This window comes from Vombatus ursinus, unplaced genomic scaffold (genome assembly GCF_900497805.2).
Source record: "Vombatus ursinus unplaced genomic scaffold, bare-nosed wombat genome assembly UNPS02005459.1, whole genome shotgun sequence".
Classification (NCBI taxonomy): Eukaryota; Metazoa; Chordata; class Mammalia; order Diprotodontia; family Vombatidae; genus Vombatus; species Vombatus ursinus.
Window position 1 is genome coordinate 10,917,995 of NW_020945237.1, and position 17,413 is coordinate 10,935,407.

The following is a 17,413-nucleotide window of genomic DNA, read 5'->3' on the forward strand; positions in this document are numbered from 1 at the left end:
GAGAAAATATTCCCTAAATACCAAAAATGTTCCTATAAACATAAAAGAATTTTGACTTCCAAGTTAATGCCAAGCATAGTAGCTCATTACCAGATGCTTAAGAAACCATACTGTGCATCATGCAACTATCCTATATGTAGGAGCCTTCTCAATTTAGATCCTTTTAATTATATTTTTGAAAATTGTATCAGTATAAGCAAGAACTTCAAAAAGTGTTGGCAGAATCGATGATTCTTAGAATTTCAAGCAACCGAGAGAATATGTAATAAATGAACTTTTGGAAAATATTTGAAAATTCAAATATGAACTATACTAACTGTATTTAAGAAAAAGTGTAGTTTTTTTCTGAATCCAAAATTCTAACTCTCCTGATTACCACTTTGTTTCTTAAATATATACTATATTTATTTTCTTTAACTATTCCCAATAAAATTAGAAAAAAAAAACTTTTATCATTCATTTAAAAAAAAACTATTTTATCCCAAATTCTCTCTTTCTCTCCTACCACTCCTCTGTTCCTTGAGAAAGAAAGCAATATGATATTGATTATACAGGTGAAATCATGCAAATTATATTTCCTTATTAGCCATGTTGCAAAAGAAAACACACACATAAAAATAAGAAAAATAAAGAAAGTGAAGAAAGTAAGTTTTGGAATTGTCTTGAATCATTGTATTGATCAGAGTTAATTAGAGTTAATTAATTCACAATTAATCATCCTCACAATATTGCTGTTATTGCATACAATGTTCTCCTGGTTCTGCTCACTCCACTTTGCATCAGTTCATATAAGACTTCCCAGGCTTTTCTGAAACCATTCTACTTATCATTTCATATAGCACAACAATAATTCATCACAATAATATACCACAATTTGTTCAGTCATTCTGCAGTTTATGGCTATCCCTCAAATTTCTAATATTTTGCTATCACAAAACAGCTGCTATAAATATTTTTGCTCTCACAAAAAGCTACTATAATTATTTTCTTTGGGATACAGTATTAGTGGTATTGCTGGGTCAAAGGGTGTATGGAATTTCATAGACTCTTTGGCATATTTCCAGCTTGTTCTCCAGAATAGTTGGAATACTGCATTAGTGTCCGAACTTTTCCACATCCCCTGAAGCTTTCTTCTCTGTCATGTTAGCCAATCTTATAGGTGTGAGGTGGCACCTCAGGCTTGTTTTAATATGCATTTCCCTGATCAGTAGTGATTTAGAGCATTTTTTTATTTGACTATTGATAGAGTTGATTTTCTCCTTCTGAAAGCAGCCTGTCCATATCCTTTGATCATTTATCAATTGAGGAATGGCTTGCATTTTTATGAATTTGACTGAGTTCCCTATATATTTGAAAAATGAGACCTTTATCAGAGAAACTTGCTGTAAAAATATTTGCCCAGTTTCCTGTTTTCCTTCTAATTTTGGCTTCATTAGTTTTTCTTGTGCAAAATCCTTTTAATTCCACAGAACAATTATTCATTTTATTTCCCATGACCTCTCTATCTCTTAATTGGTCATAAAATTTTCCTTTGTCCATAGATCTGATAGGTAAAATTTCCCCTAATTTACTTGTGCCATCACTCTTTATGTCTAAGTCATTTATCCATTTTGACCTTATTTTGTTGTGCAGTGTGAGATGTTGGTCAATGTCTAGTTTCTGCCAAACTGTTTTCCAGTTTTCCCAGCAATTTTGTCAAATGGCAAGTTCTTCCCCCAAACTTTGGAGCTTTGACCTTAGGCAAGTCACTTAACCTCATTTGCCTCACTTTCCTCATCTGTAAAATGAACTTGAGAAGGAAATGGCAAACCACCCCAACACCTTTGCCATGAAGAGTCAGACATGCCCGTAATGACTGTGCAGCGACAAAGATTACTATGGTAATTTACTACTTCATATTATATCCCTAATCTATTCCACTCATCCACTACTCTATTTCTTAGCCAGTACCAGATTGTTTTCACTTTGTAATATGGTTTGAAATCTGGAACTCTTTGGCTGACTTCCTTCACATTTTTTTTCATTGATTCTTTTGATTGTCTTGACCTTTTGTTTTTCCAGATAAATTTTGTTATTTTTTCTAACTCTGTAAGATAATTCTTTGGTAGTTTGATTGTTAAGATACTGAATAAATAAATTAACTTAGGTAGAATTGTCATTTTTATATTTTTCTATTTGTTTAGATCTGTCTTTATTTGTGTGAAGTATTTTATAGTTGTGTTCATGTAATCCATGGTTTGTCTTGGCAGGTAGATTCCCAAATATTTTATATTATCTACAGTTATTTTAAATGGAATTTCTCTTTTGATTTCTTCCTGCTGGGTTTTGTTGGTAGTATATAGACATGATGCTGACTTATGTGAATTTATTTTATATCTTTCAAATTTGCTATAGTTGTTAATTATTTCAATTAGTTATTTAGTTGATCCACTAGGTTCTCTAAGTACATCATCATATCATCTGCAAAGAGTGATAGTTTTGTTTCTTCATAGCCTGTTTTTATTCCTTCAATTTCTTTTCCTGTCTTAATTCTATAGCTAGCATTTCTAGTACAATATTGAATAATAGTGGTGATAATGGGCATCCTTGCTTTGCCTCAGATGTTATTGGGAAGGCATCTAATTTACATCTGTTATAGAGGCTTGCTAGTGTTTTTAATAGGAATTGGTACTGTGTTTTGTTAAAAGTTTTCTCTGCATCTATTGATATAATCATATTATTTTTGTTTGTATGTTATTGATATCATTTATGCTTTATTGAGCTTATGTCTACTTCAATTTTTTCTTTGAGGTTTTAGTAGCTGTTTTGACATCATAGTCTTCTAAATTTGTATCTTGATCTTCCTTGCCTCCATAGCAATTTATCATAGTAAAGTGGGGTTTTATTTTTGTTATTTGCTTATTTTTCCAGCCTATTTCTTCACTTTCAACTTTATGGTAAAGTTGGGTTCTGTTACTAGTGTGGAATGGGAGAAGGGCACTGTCCCAAATTTCAGGCTTTTTTTGCACTGCTATTTTCAGAGGTTGTTCTGGGTGTTTGGAAGTTTTCAGTGCTTCCAAGGAAGTGTGATCTGAGTAGAGCTTTGGATACTTCCCTCTTGGTCTGTGTTATCATCCTTACCCAAGAAGGGGAGATAATAAGAATAAACTTCTTAAAAATGCTCTCCAACAAAGTTGGATGCAGAGGCATTGTTGTAGAGCATTCTGAGCATTTCTTTGGATTTGGAAGACTTGGTTTCACATCCTAGTTCTGCTGTTTGCTGCCTCTGTGACCTTGGGCAAATTTCTCATCTAATCTGCAGCTCAGTTTCTTTATCTGTAAAGTGGTCTAGATAATCTCTAATGTCCTTTCCTGCCATATGACTGTGGTTCTTTGAAGTCTGAACTGAAAACATTTTCTCTTAATAAATTTTTCTGTAGTGAATGGTGACATTTCAAATTAGTCCAGTGACCTAAGAACTGATTGGTAGTAGTATATGCTTAGTAAACATTTGTTGTTGTAGATATGCTTATCCCAATCAAAATATTTTCAAAAAGAAGTCATCCAAAATTTCTCTTCTCCAAATCCAGTCTTACTACTCAGCCACTTCCAAAGAATGGTGCCTCCAATGCTTCACATTTCTCAACCCTTTTCCTCTGCAATCTAGATTCTACTCCCTCTGACCCTGAGTTCTGAATGGTGAACATTCTCACTATCTTGCTGGAAAACAGACTTCCACTTCACTTCCTGGGATTTTCCAAACTAGACCACCTCTTTATGTTTTATATTCCCACATCAAAAATATAAACTCCTTGAGGTCACGAATGATCTTGTTTACTTGTATTTTTGTTGCAGTGCTTACCACAGTTTCTGGTACGTAGTATGCACTTAAATGCCTTTTCATCAGTTCATTCTTACTTTTTTCAAGCTTCAAGTGAAGCTGTGTCTAATAATTTGAAGCACTGTTACTAGGGACATTTAGTGTTGTGAAATCACTTTTTCCCACCCATCTTATCCTTCCACAGCCAATTCTTCCAATATAGTTATTTTTTTTTTCAGTCTGCTCTGTCAAGAAAGGTCATAGTCAAATCTTCTACAAAACATGTTCTGCCTAATGACCCTCTAAGAAATCAAATACTGGGTCCCTCCTTGATCATTCTTCTAGCAACTCCTTTATAAACTAAAATTAGTGGAAAAGAAACTGATAACTAGTTACATATAGTATGTTTAGAACACTAAAAATGTCATAGGATCATAGGTTTAGAGCTAGGAGTCACATGACTGGTCATCTAGTCCAATCCCCTCATTCTATAGGCAACTGAGGCTCAGGAATGTTAAATATCTTACCCAATGTTACACAGATAGTGTCAGAGGCAAGATTTGAACTCAAATCCTGAGCTCAAACTCTGAAGTCATTGATTTTTCTCTTATACCATGAAGTATTTACAGTAATTTAATTTCTTGGTATTAGAATGAAATGTCTCTTTATTCAACATGTATGAATGGATTTATACTATGTGCTGGAGTCTATATTAGGCATTGTGCAGAAACATTCAGATAACTCTGGGTATCTGTCATAGTACTGGATATATTATTGACATGCCACCAGTATAATTCATACTTCATTTTTAGGAAACCATATAAACCATTGCAAAGTAATTTCCATGGACTTGAGAAGGGCTCAAATGCATTTCTCACTGGAGAATTGACTAAGGCAATCAAAGTGCTAGTCATTCAGTCCATAAGCATTTATTAAACACCCTACTGTGCGTCAGGGACTATGCTAAGTGTCAAGGAAACAAATAAAAGCAAAAGACAGGCCCTACACTCAAAGATACCTTCTCCAATGGCCATTTTTTAAAGCATCTGGTGATTGAATGGATAAAGTCAGAGAAATAAGACCTGGGTGTTAATTAAGCAATATTGAATTCAACAGATTGGTGAAAAGCAAAGTGGAGAGAGACACCTGGTGATTGCCTGCCATAGAGCCTCTGAAGTTGCTTTGCAAATATGGGGATTGATGCATTAATAGTTCTAACTGTAAAAACTAACTTTATTATTATTATTGTTGTTTGTTTTTATTTTGCTTTCAGTGAAGAGAAGTAGCTGGTATGTATAATGGGGGCATTATTTTATGCTTGTTATATGCAATTCTGACCTATACTTCCCATATCAGCAGAGGACCATGTTTTCAATAGGAGTATTTTACCTGAGTTGCTGTAAGTCAGGGAGATCTAGGATGTTACAGTCTCCAAATAACTGAAGATGACCATTCCACAGTAGGCAATGGAAATGATTCATAGTGGACATTGGCATGTTGCAATATATAACTAATGAGGAACTCGGAAAGAGAACGGGAGTAAGGGATGTCTCCAAAGAATCATGTGATAGAAAGAGAAGACAGTTGGTCATGTAATGGGAATGAGAGATGACATATGGATGACAAGAATGTACAAGGAGTTACCCTCATGAGGTTGGAAGAAATTGAGTAAGTCCTCTAGCATATTGGATAGGTAACCTGTGATGGTATTTTTGGAAATGCACAACATGAGATCAGATGAGAATGCATAGATTGTGGTTTGCATCACTGGTGGGAACCTTTGAATTGATGAGATTGCAGATCCATTTGAGAATTTGAATTCAATTCTATATTATGTTTCAGTATTTAGTTATTCAAGAGAATCTCTCTTCTCTATTCTCACTACATAATATAAGCAAGAAATAAAAAATGTAAAAGAAATCTGTTTTTAATAGGAAACTCAGAGAAGACTAAAGAAGTGGCCTAAATTTTATAGATTAAAAGAATCACCTTCCTTTAATGATATTGTTTAAAAACCCTCTTGGGGCTTGGCATACTTAATGAATGTGTTTGTAAGAAACAGGCAGATTAATAGAAAATCTTCAGAACTATAGCCAAGATAAATGAGTTATGCAAATCAGAATTGATTTTCATCAATATCCACATCATTTATATTGCTGAGCATCAGACACAATTCTTCTGCTTATAGCTTTAATTTTAACTAATTATTCTATTGTTTCTAAACCAGTAAGATGTTAATGAAGGAGCTGAAGGCCAACTTTGAAGTGTACTTCTGTCTTTCAGTTAACACAGATAATTAGCTATCATCATGGATGCATATTAATGCAATGAGAGGCAGCCTAGTATTTTGGATAGAGTGCTGGCCTTGGAGTCAGGAAGGCCTGGATTCAGGTCCAGCATCTGTGATACTTACTAGTTTTATGACTGTGGGCAAGTCTTTTAATTGCTCAGTGCCTCAAGCTCCTCTGTAGGATTTAGTGTCCACCAAGTCAAAGCTGGTTCAGAGCTGTTTTAGTGGAACTAGTGAGGAAGACATTATGATATGAAGACAATGTGATAAAAATTACCAGCTCAATCTTTCAATCAACTGAAGAAGTTTGTTTGATAATCCAGGGTTTCCCTGCAATTAGTATGGAAATTTCTTGGATACAGAGATTTTTTTTTTTTGCTTTCAGTCTAGTACCTAAACTTCAATTAATTAGATGTAAATGTTTCACTCACTTTAGCTCTGAGAAAAGATCAATGCTATCACTTATCGAAGCTAAGTCCATGCTATGTCTAAATATGGAGATCTCTTATTTTGGAAAGGTGGTTGGCAGGTACAGCTATAAAGTAGTAGATGGTTTGCAAATATTATATTCAGAATATCTTCCTACTTAGACTTTGTTTCCTGTCTATCAGCCAGGATGGGAGGATCACCTATTCTTATACCTCTGCTTTTCTCATCTAGACAAGTTAGCAGCCTTCCATATTAGTATAATCAGCCTCCAGGAATGATGGCATAGTGGAGAAAAGAATGGATTTGAAAGTCACAGTGCCTGAATTTGAATCCTGAAATACTACTTATGAATTGAAAATAAATGACAACTTTTCTGGACCTCAGTTTCTTCATATACAATGAGAGGGTTGGAAAAAAAATAAGACCCAAGGTCCCTTCCACCTTGAAATCTATGGTTATATGTCATTTTCCCTTTCTAAGCCTCAATTCTATGTTCTGTAAAAAAATGAATATCTTAAAACCTATAGATCCCCCTATAGGATTATCTTGAGGGTCAAATGAAAGTATATATAAAGCATGTTGAAAATCTTAAAGTACTATTTATATGCTAACTGTTATTGATGATAAATCTGGAAGGTTTCACTGCTTCACAATATCTCCTGATTAAAGATTCTCGCTTTCTCATGTTCTTGCTGTGAATTTGGCAACATGTATACTTTCATAAGAGTCTGGAAATTGAATAGCACAATACAATATAAAGACTTAGCCCCTATCGTTAAAAGGATTACAAGCTGTATTTCTTTATCACTCATTGAGTTACATGAGATGATAGATCTCTACTCCTTTGATTATAAGTGGCCTCAACCTCATGTGCAGTTGGGCTGTAATTCAAATGGTATTACTAGTTTGACTTGGATTTATATTCATTAAATTGTAGACCTGAAAGTAATTTCTTTAATGAGCCTTCTCTTTTGATTTTTTCCCCTTACAGTCAGCAATATCTGCTGTAAAAAATTGCTGTGCATTGCTCTAACTGTACCAGAATCAATGAATTTTAGGGAGTAAAAGCACAACTGGACTCAGATGAGCAGAAATGAATATTCTTGAGTCAGAATGACTGAAAAAGCATCAAAGTGATGTTTTTTTTTTTTGCCATCCATATTCTAATGAAAATCAGAATATGAAGAAGAACTGGTCACATGACAAGAGCAAAGGATAACTGATAAATATACCTTGTTTTCCCCTGGTATCCTTGTATTATCAGGAGAAAGCAAATAAGAACCCTCCCCTTACTCCAAGATGTTGGCTAATCCCTGTGGCAAACATGGGAGAATATGGACAAGAGTCTCATTGACTGTTCAAGTATGGATGAGTAGTGATCTGCCTTAAGGGAGTGAATACATCTCTGAGATAATTTATCCAGTTGAGTGTTTGAAAATTGAACTATTGAAGGGAAATAGCTATATAATTTAATAATATAAATCTCCCATTTTGGGTAACTTATTACTGTTGAAGGAGGGTCAAGCATATTTTCCTCTTGAAAGAGTCCACATAAACAAAGCAAATATATAACCTCACTAACAGAATAAAGTGATTTCATTATTTTAAGGAAAGGACTGTGCTTCAGTGGATCTGTGATCTCATTGATACACATACTCTTCAAATTAGCAGGTTTACCCATATACATGCTTTTTCATTTTATGCGTTTATTAACCATACCTTACCATAAATCATTTACAGGGGATCCATCCTAAAGTAAATGTTGGGGACCTTCCATTAGTACCTTTGATATCATGTAGAGACCGGTAGAGCATACAGTCTGGCTTTCAGTTACCTGTCTCTCTCATTCAGTGGGCCAATGGGCCAACATCTTTTCGAGTCATACATATCTCTGGTAACACATTTTCGGCTCCTTCTCTTACCCAATTCTTGGTTTGCCATTGATGGGACTATGCTTTCTCAAAATGAGAGCATTAGAATAGATGGTCTTTGAAGTTTCAGCTCTATTTCCAATGATCATCAATGTAGTTATGGCTCAATACTCCTCAAGGATAAAATTATGGAAGTTATCTGTTTTAAATGAGTTTTTTTCCTATTTCCATAATTAATTACTTGCATTTGGAAACTTCAAATTTTCAGACTGAGAAAGGACTTTCAAAAGTGTGGAGAGAAGAAGGACAGAATCCTGGCAATCATTGGAAGAAGGCAGAAGTCCTTCTGGGAAAGTTAAGAAATTTTGAAGTTATATTTGAAGGCATCAGAACAAGAGATCTGGGAGGAGGAGCAGCAATTGATGACATTGAATTTAGGAATTGTAGCACAGGTAAGTCCAAGGCAAGTATTTCCATTAGAATCAGTTGTTTCCTTGCTATTTTGTACATATATGTGTATATATATATATATATATATATATATATATATATATATATTTATAAACTTTGTTATAACTGTCATCCACTCAAAATCTAGATAGATGTCCATATTTGTGCAAACTTTGATAGACACATCACTTCACTGGGTAATATCATTTCCATCCCTTACTTCCAACATGTAATCCTCTCTCTCACCCTCAGTATTGAATTCCTCACCAATTCTAACATTTGGACGTGTTGCTCCTCTTTTGTAAACATTTTGGTAAAGGCCTGTTTAGTGTAACAAATTAAATTTGAGCAATTGTAATTTATTAAGTTTATATCAGTAAAATGAATACCAGTAGAATGGAAGTAGGAAGCTGGCTAGGAGTGGGTAGCATTTACACATATGTATTAGATCTGTTCGGACTGTCTTGGCCAAATAGCATTTCTGACTCAAATAATATAATAAAATATTCAATAAGGATATTTAAGTACATCATATTAACTTTCAGGTTTGGCTCCTTAGGCACAGAGGCTAAGCCCTAAATCCATACCTGTAATTTTAGTTAATTCATAATTTTAATATGAAGTCTTTATTAATCCTTTATCCAAATATTGGCTTTTGAAATCAAATCCACCAATCTATTCTCAGTAACATACTCTGTGGCAGACATTTTTAACTGTGTGTGTATACACACACACACACGTACACATACACATTCGCACATACATACGTACATTATATACACATGTAGATGTGTGTATGTATGTATATAATCCCTTTGGCAGTCAGTGAGGCCTGTGGACACCTCCTCAGATTGTTTTTAAATGGACAAAATAGAAGACAAAGGATTACACAGGAAACTAATTATATTGAGATACATTTATCAAAATATATTTTTAAGTTCATGGACCTCAGGTTAACTACATCTTCTTTATGATGTGTTACATAGGGTGGCTTGGGGATTAGCTTCTGTGATTGAGCCATTGAACCTGATTGTTAGTTTTAAAACTGTGGTCCTTCTATTAAAATGCCATTGCAATGAAGCCATTCAAAAATGTGATTTGGGCTTTCAGCAATATTATAGTATCTGCATTTTTATAAGTAGCACTGTTTCAGAGGGTTCTGCCTAGGAGCAAATATCAATTCTGTTTTTCTCCTTCATTTCCCCCACCAGACACTCTCAGATGTACTGAATAAATCACAGACAACCACACTTCAAACTTCAGATGATTTATAGAACAACAAGAAACTCAGAGTACATGGGTCAATTGGTAGAAAGAGTATTATCTTGGGAGAGAATGGGTGTGACTTTGGTCTTAGTTGTTAGAAGAAAATGGAATTACAAAGCAGAACATCACACAGCAAATCTGGCGTCATAAATGAATCTCAAATTTTTCTCTGGTAACTTCATTCTGAGTCTATTACTCTTGTGGCCAGTAATTGAATCTCCAAATGATCTTGGCAAACTGAACAGAAAAAAAAATCTTTAAACAAATTCTCCAATGGTATTAGAAAGAAAGAAAGAATGGAATTTAGGACAAAGAGATGGAAATTGAGAGTTTTAATCCCGGATTTGGTCTGTGTTTTTCTTTACTGTCAACCTAGTTGCTGTGTTCAGATTTCCTTCTTTTATTCCTTTTTCTTTCCATAAAACCTCATGTCTGCCTTCGAGAGCCCAGCCACTACCTATAATTCATGTGTTCATTACCTCTCACCTTAAAATATTCTCCATTAATGTTTGCTTCACAGGTAGTAAGTTCATCCTGATTTATAATCTTTGAGCAAAGACTAAATGATTCTTTTTTTTTAATCAAAGAAACCCATTTATCAAATACCATAACAAACAAAAATCAGAGAACTTGTACATTGGAGAATACATACCAGGCAATAGAGGGTGAAGGAGCTTTCCCATGAGGAATCGGGTAATTCAGTTCAATTGAGACAGAAACCTAGATCTCCCCCAGACAGGTTCCCCAAGGTCTCTAGTGTAGCAATATGGAGATAGAGACTAGCAGCTCCTCTCATGTCAAATTCTACCCAGAACCTTTTCCTTCAGCAACTTGAATTGGAGTTGGTATCTTTCATCTTCTGTCTGGAAGCCAGAAGTGCCTAAATTTGAAAGAGACTCAGTGACTTGAAGAAAACTGAAGATCTTTCTTCCATCCCACTTTCTTAAACTTTACCTCACCCTTCATGCTGGCAAGGAAATAGATCTCCACCAATGAGGAAGAAATTCTGTTCTAATGGGCTTTGGGATTAGAATTACATTCCTCCCCTGGGCTAAAACTCATTGCAGTACCTTGCAAAGATCAGCTGGGGCACATTCAAAATGTGTAACTGTAAACACAAGCATCAGTGTTTTAAAACAACACAAATGGTTTTTCTAGCATCTCATGTAGCCAACCTTCAGTATCATTGAAATTTAAAACATTAAAACTAATGTACATCAACATTACCTGCAATGTCCATGGAACTACACAGAACATCATCTATCAGGATACTACAGTAGCAATATGCCTACTACATACAGGATATAATATGTGCACATTTCAAAAGTATACTCATATATAATACATAGCAATCAATCAAAAGCAATAAGCACGACTAACAAAACAAAGCTAGATAGCTGTGTGTGATACAACTTAAATATAGTCATCTGCCCATAACATGAAATATTGCTAAAAGAATACAGTAGTAAAAAAACAAGCATACTCAAACATGAAATAATTAGCATGTACAGCAGTAAGCATATGCAATTACATCCATGATGATGTTCACATTGGCAATGTCTAATATCATTGCCTAGATACATATATATCTACAAGTATTTTCAGGTTTGCCTGTAATGTCATAACATAGTCAAGTGACTGGTATAATAGACCTAGTTCTCCTGTCACTCAGTGATTGTTCTTGTTGTCCCTCTATCAGAGCTAGTCATTAATATGGGCTGACCATCAGAATCATTTTAGACTTTTGTACTTGTGGTGGCAGCTATGTCATGGTGATCGTCAGTATGTGGATTGAATCTGTACCTTTTGAGTCTCTGTAGAAGTTTTGGGCAGGGAAGGAGTTGCCTCTGGGTTTAGATCTCTTGCCCTGTATTAATACAATATACTTCCTTCACTGATTGCCTCGTTTTCAGTACCCACACCCGGGTCAGAACGTCTTTGTACAGACGGTGGACAGCTTCTTTTCTTCAGTCTTTGCCTAGGTTGCCCATTAGTTTTCTCTATCTGCTCATTTGAAAGTCCAGTGAACTCCTATGGGCCATAGGTTGCAGTGAATAGCCTTCATTGGGCCCCCTCCATTTTCAGAGGCTATTTTGTAAACAGGTAAGTTGTTCAATCAGACTGGTAAATTCCAGATGGACATATGAAAATAGTCTTTCCTCTTCTTCCTCAGATATAGAAATCTGGTAGTAACCACTACACAAGTTCAAGAATACAAACCACTGGTTGCCTCACAGACAATCCAGGACATCCTGCACCTGTGGCATAGCCTACTATACTATTTTAACTCTTTTGTTCAAAGTTCAGGAATCAACACATATTTGTATCTTTCTATTTTCTTTGGGCTCACCACTATAGGTGATACATAATGGCTACTACATTCTGTGATACCATCAATTAGTATTTCTTTGAGACAATTTCCGAGATCTTTCATCGCAGACAGGATACTCTGAGATCTTTTTCTGAATGGTCAGGAATCTGTGAGCTGAATTCTGTATGTTGAACATATCACATTTCACTCATGTAATGAGGACATACCTGTCCTCTTGCTGGATTTTAGCCTCAACTTCTCCTTCTGCTCTTGTGGTATTCGGGAGTCCCCAAGGTAAAATAACTCAGGATTTACTGTAGAAGGTGAACAGTTTGGGCTCCTGTGTTCACTGGAACTTCTTTCTCTATTCTTTTGTAAGTCTTTATGGATGGTCAAAGTGTGCAAATATTGGATCATAGCTTGTTGCTTGCAATACTTCTGCTAGAATTTTGAAAATACTAGAATTAATTACAATCAGTGCTGCCACTTCAGTGAGCATTGGAGGTTTTGTATGTACCAGAGCCAGAGTGTCCACTTTTTTATTGATACTGATGACTTTCTTTGACAAATCTCATGACTTGTAATTGCCTCAATTTCTTCAATTGCAAAATAGTGGTAACGAAAGCTGAGCTCTCAAGGTTGTGTTCAAATGCGATATTATTTGTAAAGCTCTTAACACCAAATGTTAGTTGTTAAAAGTGGAAAATGGTGATACTTCTGACTTTCTGTCACAGCTAGGTGGTATAGTGGATATAGCACTGGACTTGGAATCAGTAAGCTATGGGTTAAAATACAGCCTTAGATATTTACTAGCTATGTGACCTTGGGCTGGTAACTTAACCTCCATTTGCCTCAGTTTCTTCACCAGTAAAATGGAAATAATGATAGTACCTACCTTTCCAGGTTATTGTAAAGATTAAATGAGATAATATTTGTAAAGCTCTTAGTGGAGTGCCTGGCACATAGTAGATGCTTAATAAAATATTTATTAAAAATTGACATTACTTTGTTGTTTTCACATTAGTATTTTGTGGAGAGGTCTTTCAGTAAGGTATTGAATCATACAGCCTTAAGAAAAGTTTTGGGCATTTTATGTCTTTCATTTTTACATTACCTTCATTTTTCCTGGGACACTGCCAGTCATTTTGACTCATGTCTTGCCACTGAACTCCAGTGTCTCTGGAGGAGAGAGTGAGGCTAAGGACTTTGCATAGCTCTGCTTCACTTAAATCTAGTTTACTCGCAAGTCAAGACATCACCCTTTTGATGTCATTGGTCCTCTTTGAGAACAAAGATTGAACAACAACACAAACCTTCATTTCCAAATACATCACCTGCCCTATTGCTTACAGAGTCATCTCTTTTTAACAAAGAATTATAAAAGATCATTAAAAAAAAACAAAAAACCCAACTAATTCATTAAAACTAACCAATCTTTCATCTAAATCCAACATTACATGCGGTGTTCCATACCCATAGTACTTTATTGTGCAAAGTGTGATGAGGGGGTTCATTCTCTTCTTGGCACCGGATGTGAATATTACTTCTGTACAGCGTTCTCTTTTTACTACTGGGTTATTTTCCCCATTTAGGTTGGTGTTGCTCATTGTGTATATTGTTTCCTTGTTTCTGCTCACTTCACTTTGCATCACTTTAACACATATAGATCATGTTTGTTTTTTTTTTTTCTTACAGAACATAAATATTCCATTACATTAATGTACAACTATTTGTTTTGTTATTCCCCAGTGAATGGGCATCATTTTGTTTTGGATTCTTTGTTATTTTTCTGAATCTAACGTTCCTAATGAGTAGGATTTTTTGTTGTATTTTTTTATATCTGTATCCCCAGCGACTAGCACAGTACCTGGCATATACTAAATGATTAATAAATGTTTGTTGTCTGATTAAATTCTGTGACTGTAAAGGGAATTTCAATCCCTTTCATTATCATTCCTATGGGCTGAAGTCCAAATTCAAAATCTGATGCAAAAAGTGATATATTGTGGGAAATACACTATCGGTTTTCATTCCTATTTCAGTCTGAATAAGAGAAACTTTTTCTACATTTTTTATCATTCTGAGTCACCCTTTGTGGCTTATCCTAAAGCTTTCTGTATTCTCTCCAATCCTTCATAAATTAGAGTGTAGAATTCTTCCTGAATTCAGATACCGAAAAGAGACTGTTATTTTTAGAAAACATTTTATCTCTTATTTTTGGAGGGCAGTATCTATGACCCCACAAGTCAAGACTATAGAACTCCAAGTTCTCACTGCCTTATAGAAAATGTTCATTATCAATATCTTGCAAAGTATATCTACTTAACTAATGTATATGGTCATTTAGTTAACAATTTTTGTAATTATTTCAAGCTCATTGACAGGAGATTTTCAGATTCACAAAACTCTTCCGATTTCAACCATCATATATTTATGTTTCATAATATTGGCTGAGTTGTCATTGATACTCAGCTATTATTCCATTCAACACCTTTTGTTTTCATATTTCATTTTGCATAGTGGTTAATCCAAATCTTTTCTTCTCTCAATTATCTGCTCTGCCACCAAATGACCACTCCTAACTCTATACTTATTAGAGGTAACATTGCCTCTTTTGTCACAGAGAAAATTGAACTCACCTAATGGGGGAATCTGTTAATCTCCTTCCTCCATTTCTCAAAATTTCAGCATTTCTTCACCTATTCTCTAATCTTCCCTTTCTATTCCACTGGAAAGCATATCCCTACTTCTCTTAAAGCAGTAGGTTCTTAAACCCACTGTGAAGTTTGGATTCAGTCAAAGGGCCATACTTGAGGACCTAGAGGGCCGAATGTGGCCTTGTGGCTGCAGATTCCCCATGCCTGGCCCGAGGTCACACTTTGATTACAATCTATGACCGGAGGGCAGGACCATGGGCTTCAGGGCCTCTATTTAAAAAGTGGGCTCAGCATAGTGTTTGTCCAAAATTTCCAACAGCTACACCGCTTTTGGACTTCTTTGGAACTTCCCAACATGTTACTCTCTGGGTACCTTCTTTTCCTCTCTTGTCAACTTCTTTTGGTGTATCATCTTCTCTTAGATCATTAGTTCCTTGAGAGCAGGGGCTGTATTTATTTTCATTTCTATTTTTATCCCCAGTGCTTAGCATAGTGCCTGGTACAGAGAAAGCACTTAATACATGTTTATCACCTGTCTAACTATTGACATTCTTTATGAGTTCCTCGGCATGGAATGACTCACTGGAATCAAGTCTTCTGTTTTAAAATTCATAGGATGATAGGATTTTGAGCTAGAAGAAACCTTAGGGATAATGTAGTCCAACCTCATGATGTTAGAGATGAAGAAATTAAGAGTCAGAGGTGATGTGGCTTGTTCAAAGTACAGTAGAAAGAATATTGACTCTGGGGCCTCAGGATGTTCATTCAAGACCCAGCTCTGCTAGTTACTTCTCATATGTAGGAATGCATTGAATGAGCATCAGAACCAGGCTTTGAAACTAGATCCTTCTGCCTTCACTAGGATACACAAAACTGTTTAAATGATTATTCCTTTCTCTCACTACTTAAGTAGTGAGCCCATCTTCTTTTCTGGTCATGTATCATGATATTGGATCTTCTTTTTTTTTTACAATTTTTCTTGAATTTTCTTGCTTGGTAATGTAAGATTCATAAATGGAAAAAAAAATTCTTGAAATTCAAAGGAAGAATGGTGGGATTTCTAGATCTGGCATAGAGTTGGAGTAGCAAAATGGGGGAGGATGGTAGGGAAAGGAAATGGCACAGTTATTACATGTGATGCACCATGGGGAGTTTTTGTGATTTTGATTTTGTTGTTGTTAACACCTTTCTCCTCTGGATTGATGATATTTTTCCCCCACAGAAAGACAGCTTAGGAAGTCATGGTGGGTATCTCCCCCTCATTTAGTGCTTCTTCACTTTTGTGTTAGAATATTCTGAAATGAGGATTTGTTTGCACAGAGTAGTTTCTTTGGTAATAGAAACTGAGGCAGTTAATTGTAGTTGATTAATCACTGGACTTAAAAACAGGAAGGCCTGAGTTTCAGTCCTGCCTCAGACACTTAATATTATATCTGGATGACCCTGATCAAATCACTTAACATCTCTCAGACTCAGGTTTCTGTATCTGTATACAGTGGAGGTGATTATAACATCTTCATTACAAGGTTGTGGTGAGGTTCAAATGAGAATAACATGTGTAAAATGTTTTGAACTTTATATACCATGTGTACTAAAGCAGTATAAAAATGCTACTTGTTTTTGATTATTATTATTATTATTATTTTGTCATTATAAAGGCTGTCCTATTCATTGCCAGTTAATGATATTGACAACATAGAAGCCTTCCCAGAGGTCCTCTTCTCACATCTTATGAATCAGCTAACTTCTCATAGATTTGACTTTGCTTCTAGTGAAAACAAGGGGCAGCATGGCCTCCCATAGAACAAATTCACAGTGATGAAATAAAATACAATTGAATTTAAATGAGACTAGTGAATACCATCCTAGTTTTGATGTTTAATTCATTTTCTCCTGGATAAATTTCAGTAATCTGAAAAAATTCTCCTTACCATCTCCTTATCTTGCATTTTTTTTCTTTGAAAAAGTACATATGACTCCTATGAGTACTTTAAAGAATAATTGAACTGAACTAGAAAAAAATGTCTCAAGAATAATGATTTCATCAAAACAAAACTTTGGATTCAAAATGAGCCTATGAAATCTCAGAATATATATAAGAATTTATAAAGAAATAAATCAATAAACAGAAACATGAAATGATAGGCTTCAAGGCTTATCTTCCTTATTCATTATAAATGGAAAAAACTGTATTTTGTTTAGATATAAAGGAGTGGCCTTTGTCATAAGGATCAAATAGGATAATATATAAAAAATGTTTTACAGATTGTAAAGCCCCTAAAATGTTGGATATTTTGTCATTCATAAAGTAAAATATGCATTATAATTGCATCATGTCAT

At 35.0% G+C, this 17,413-nt stretch overlaps 1 protein-coding gene across 1 annotated transcript in view; it reads left to right on the top strand.

Moving 5' to 3' along the window:
• The window catches only part of MALRD1 (MAM and LDL receptor class A domain containing 1), an 832,608-nt gene that overhangs the window by 509,652 nt on the left and 305,543 nt on the right, over positions 1–17,413 (top strand). Inside the window, 1 exon segment of the mRNA XM_027847861.1 lies at positions 8,658–8,841. Coding sequence (XP_027703662.1) covers positions 8,658–8,841 — 184 coding nt within the window.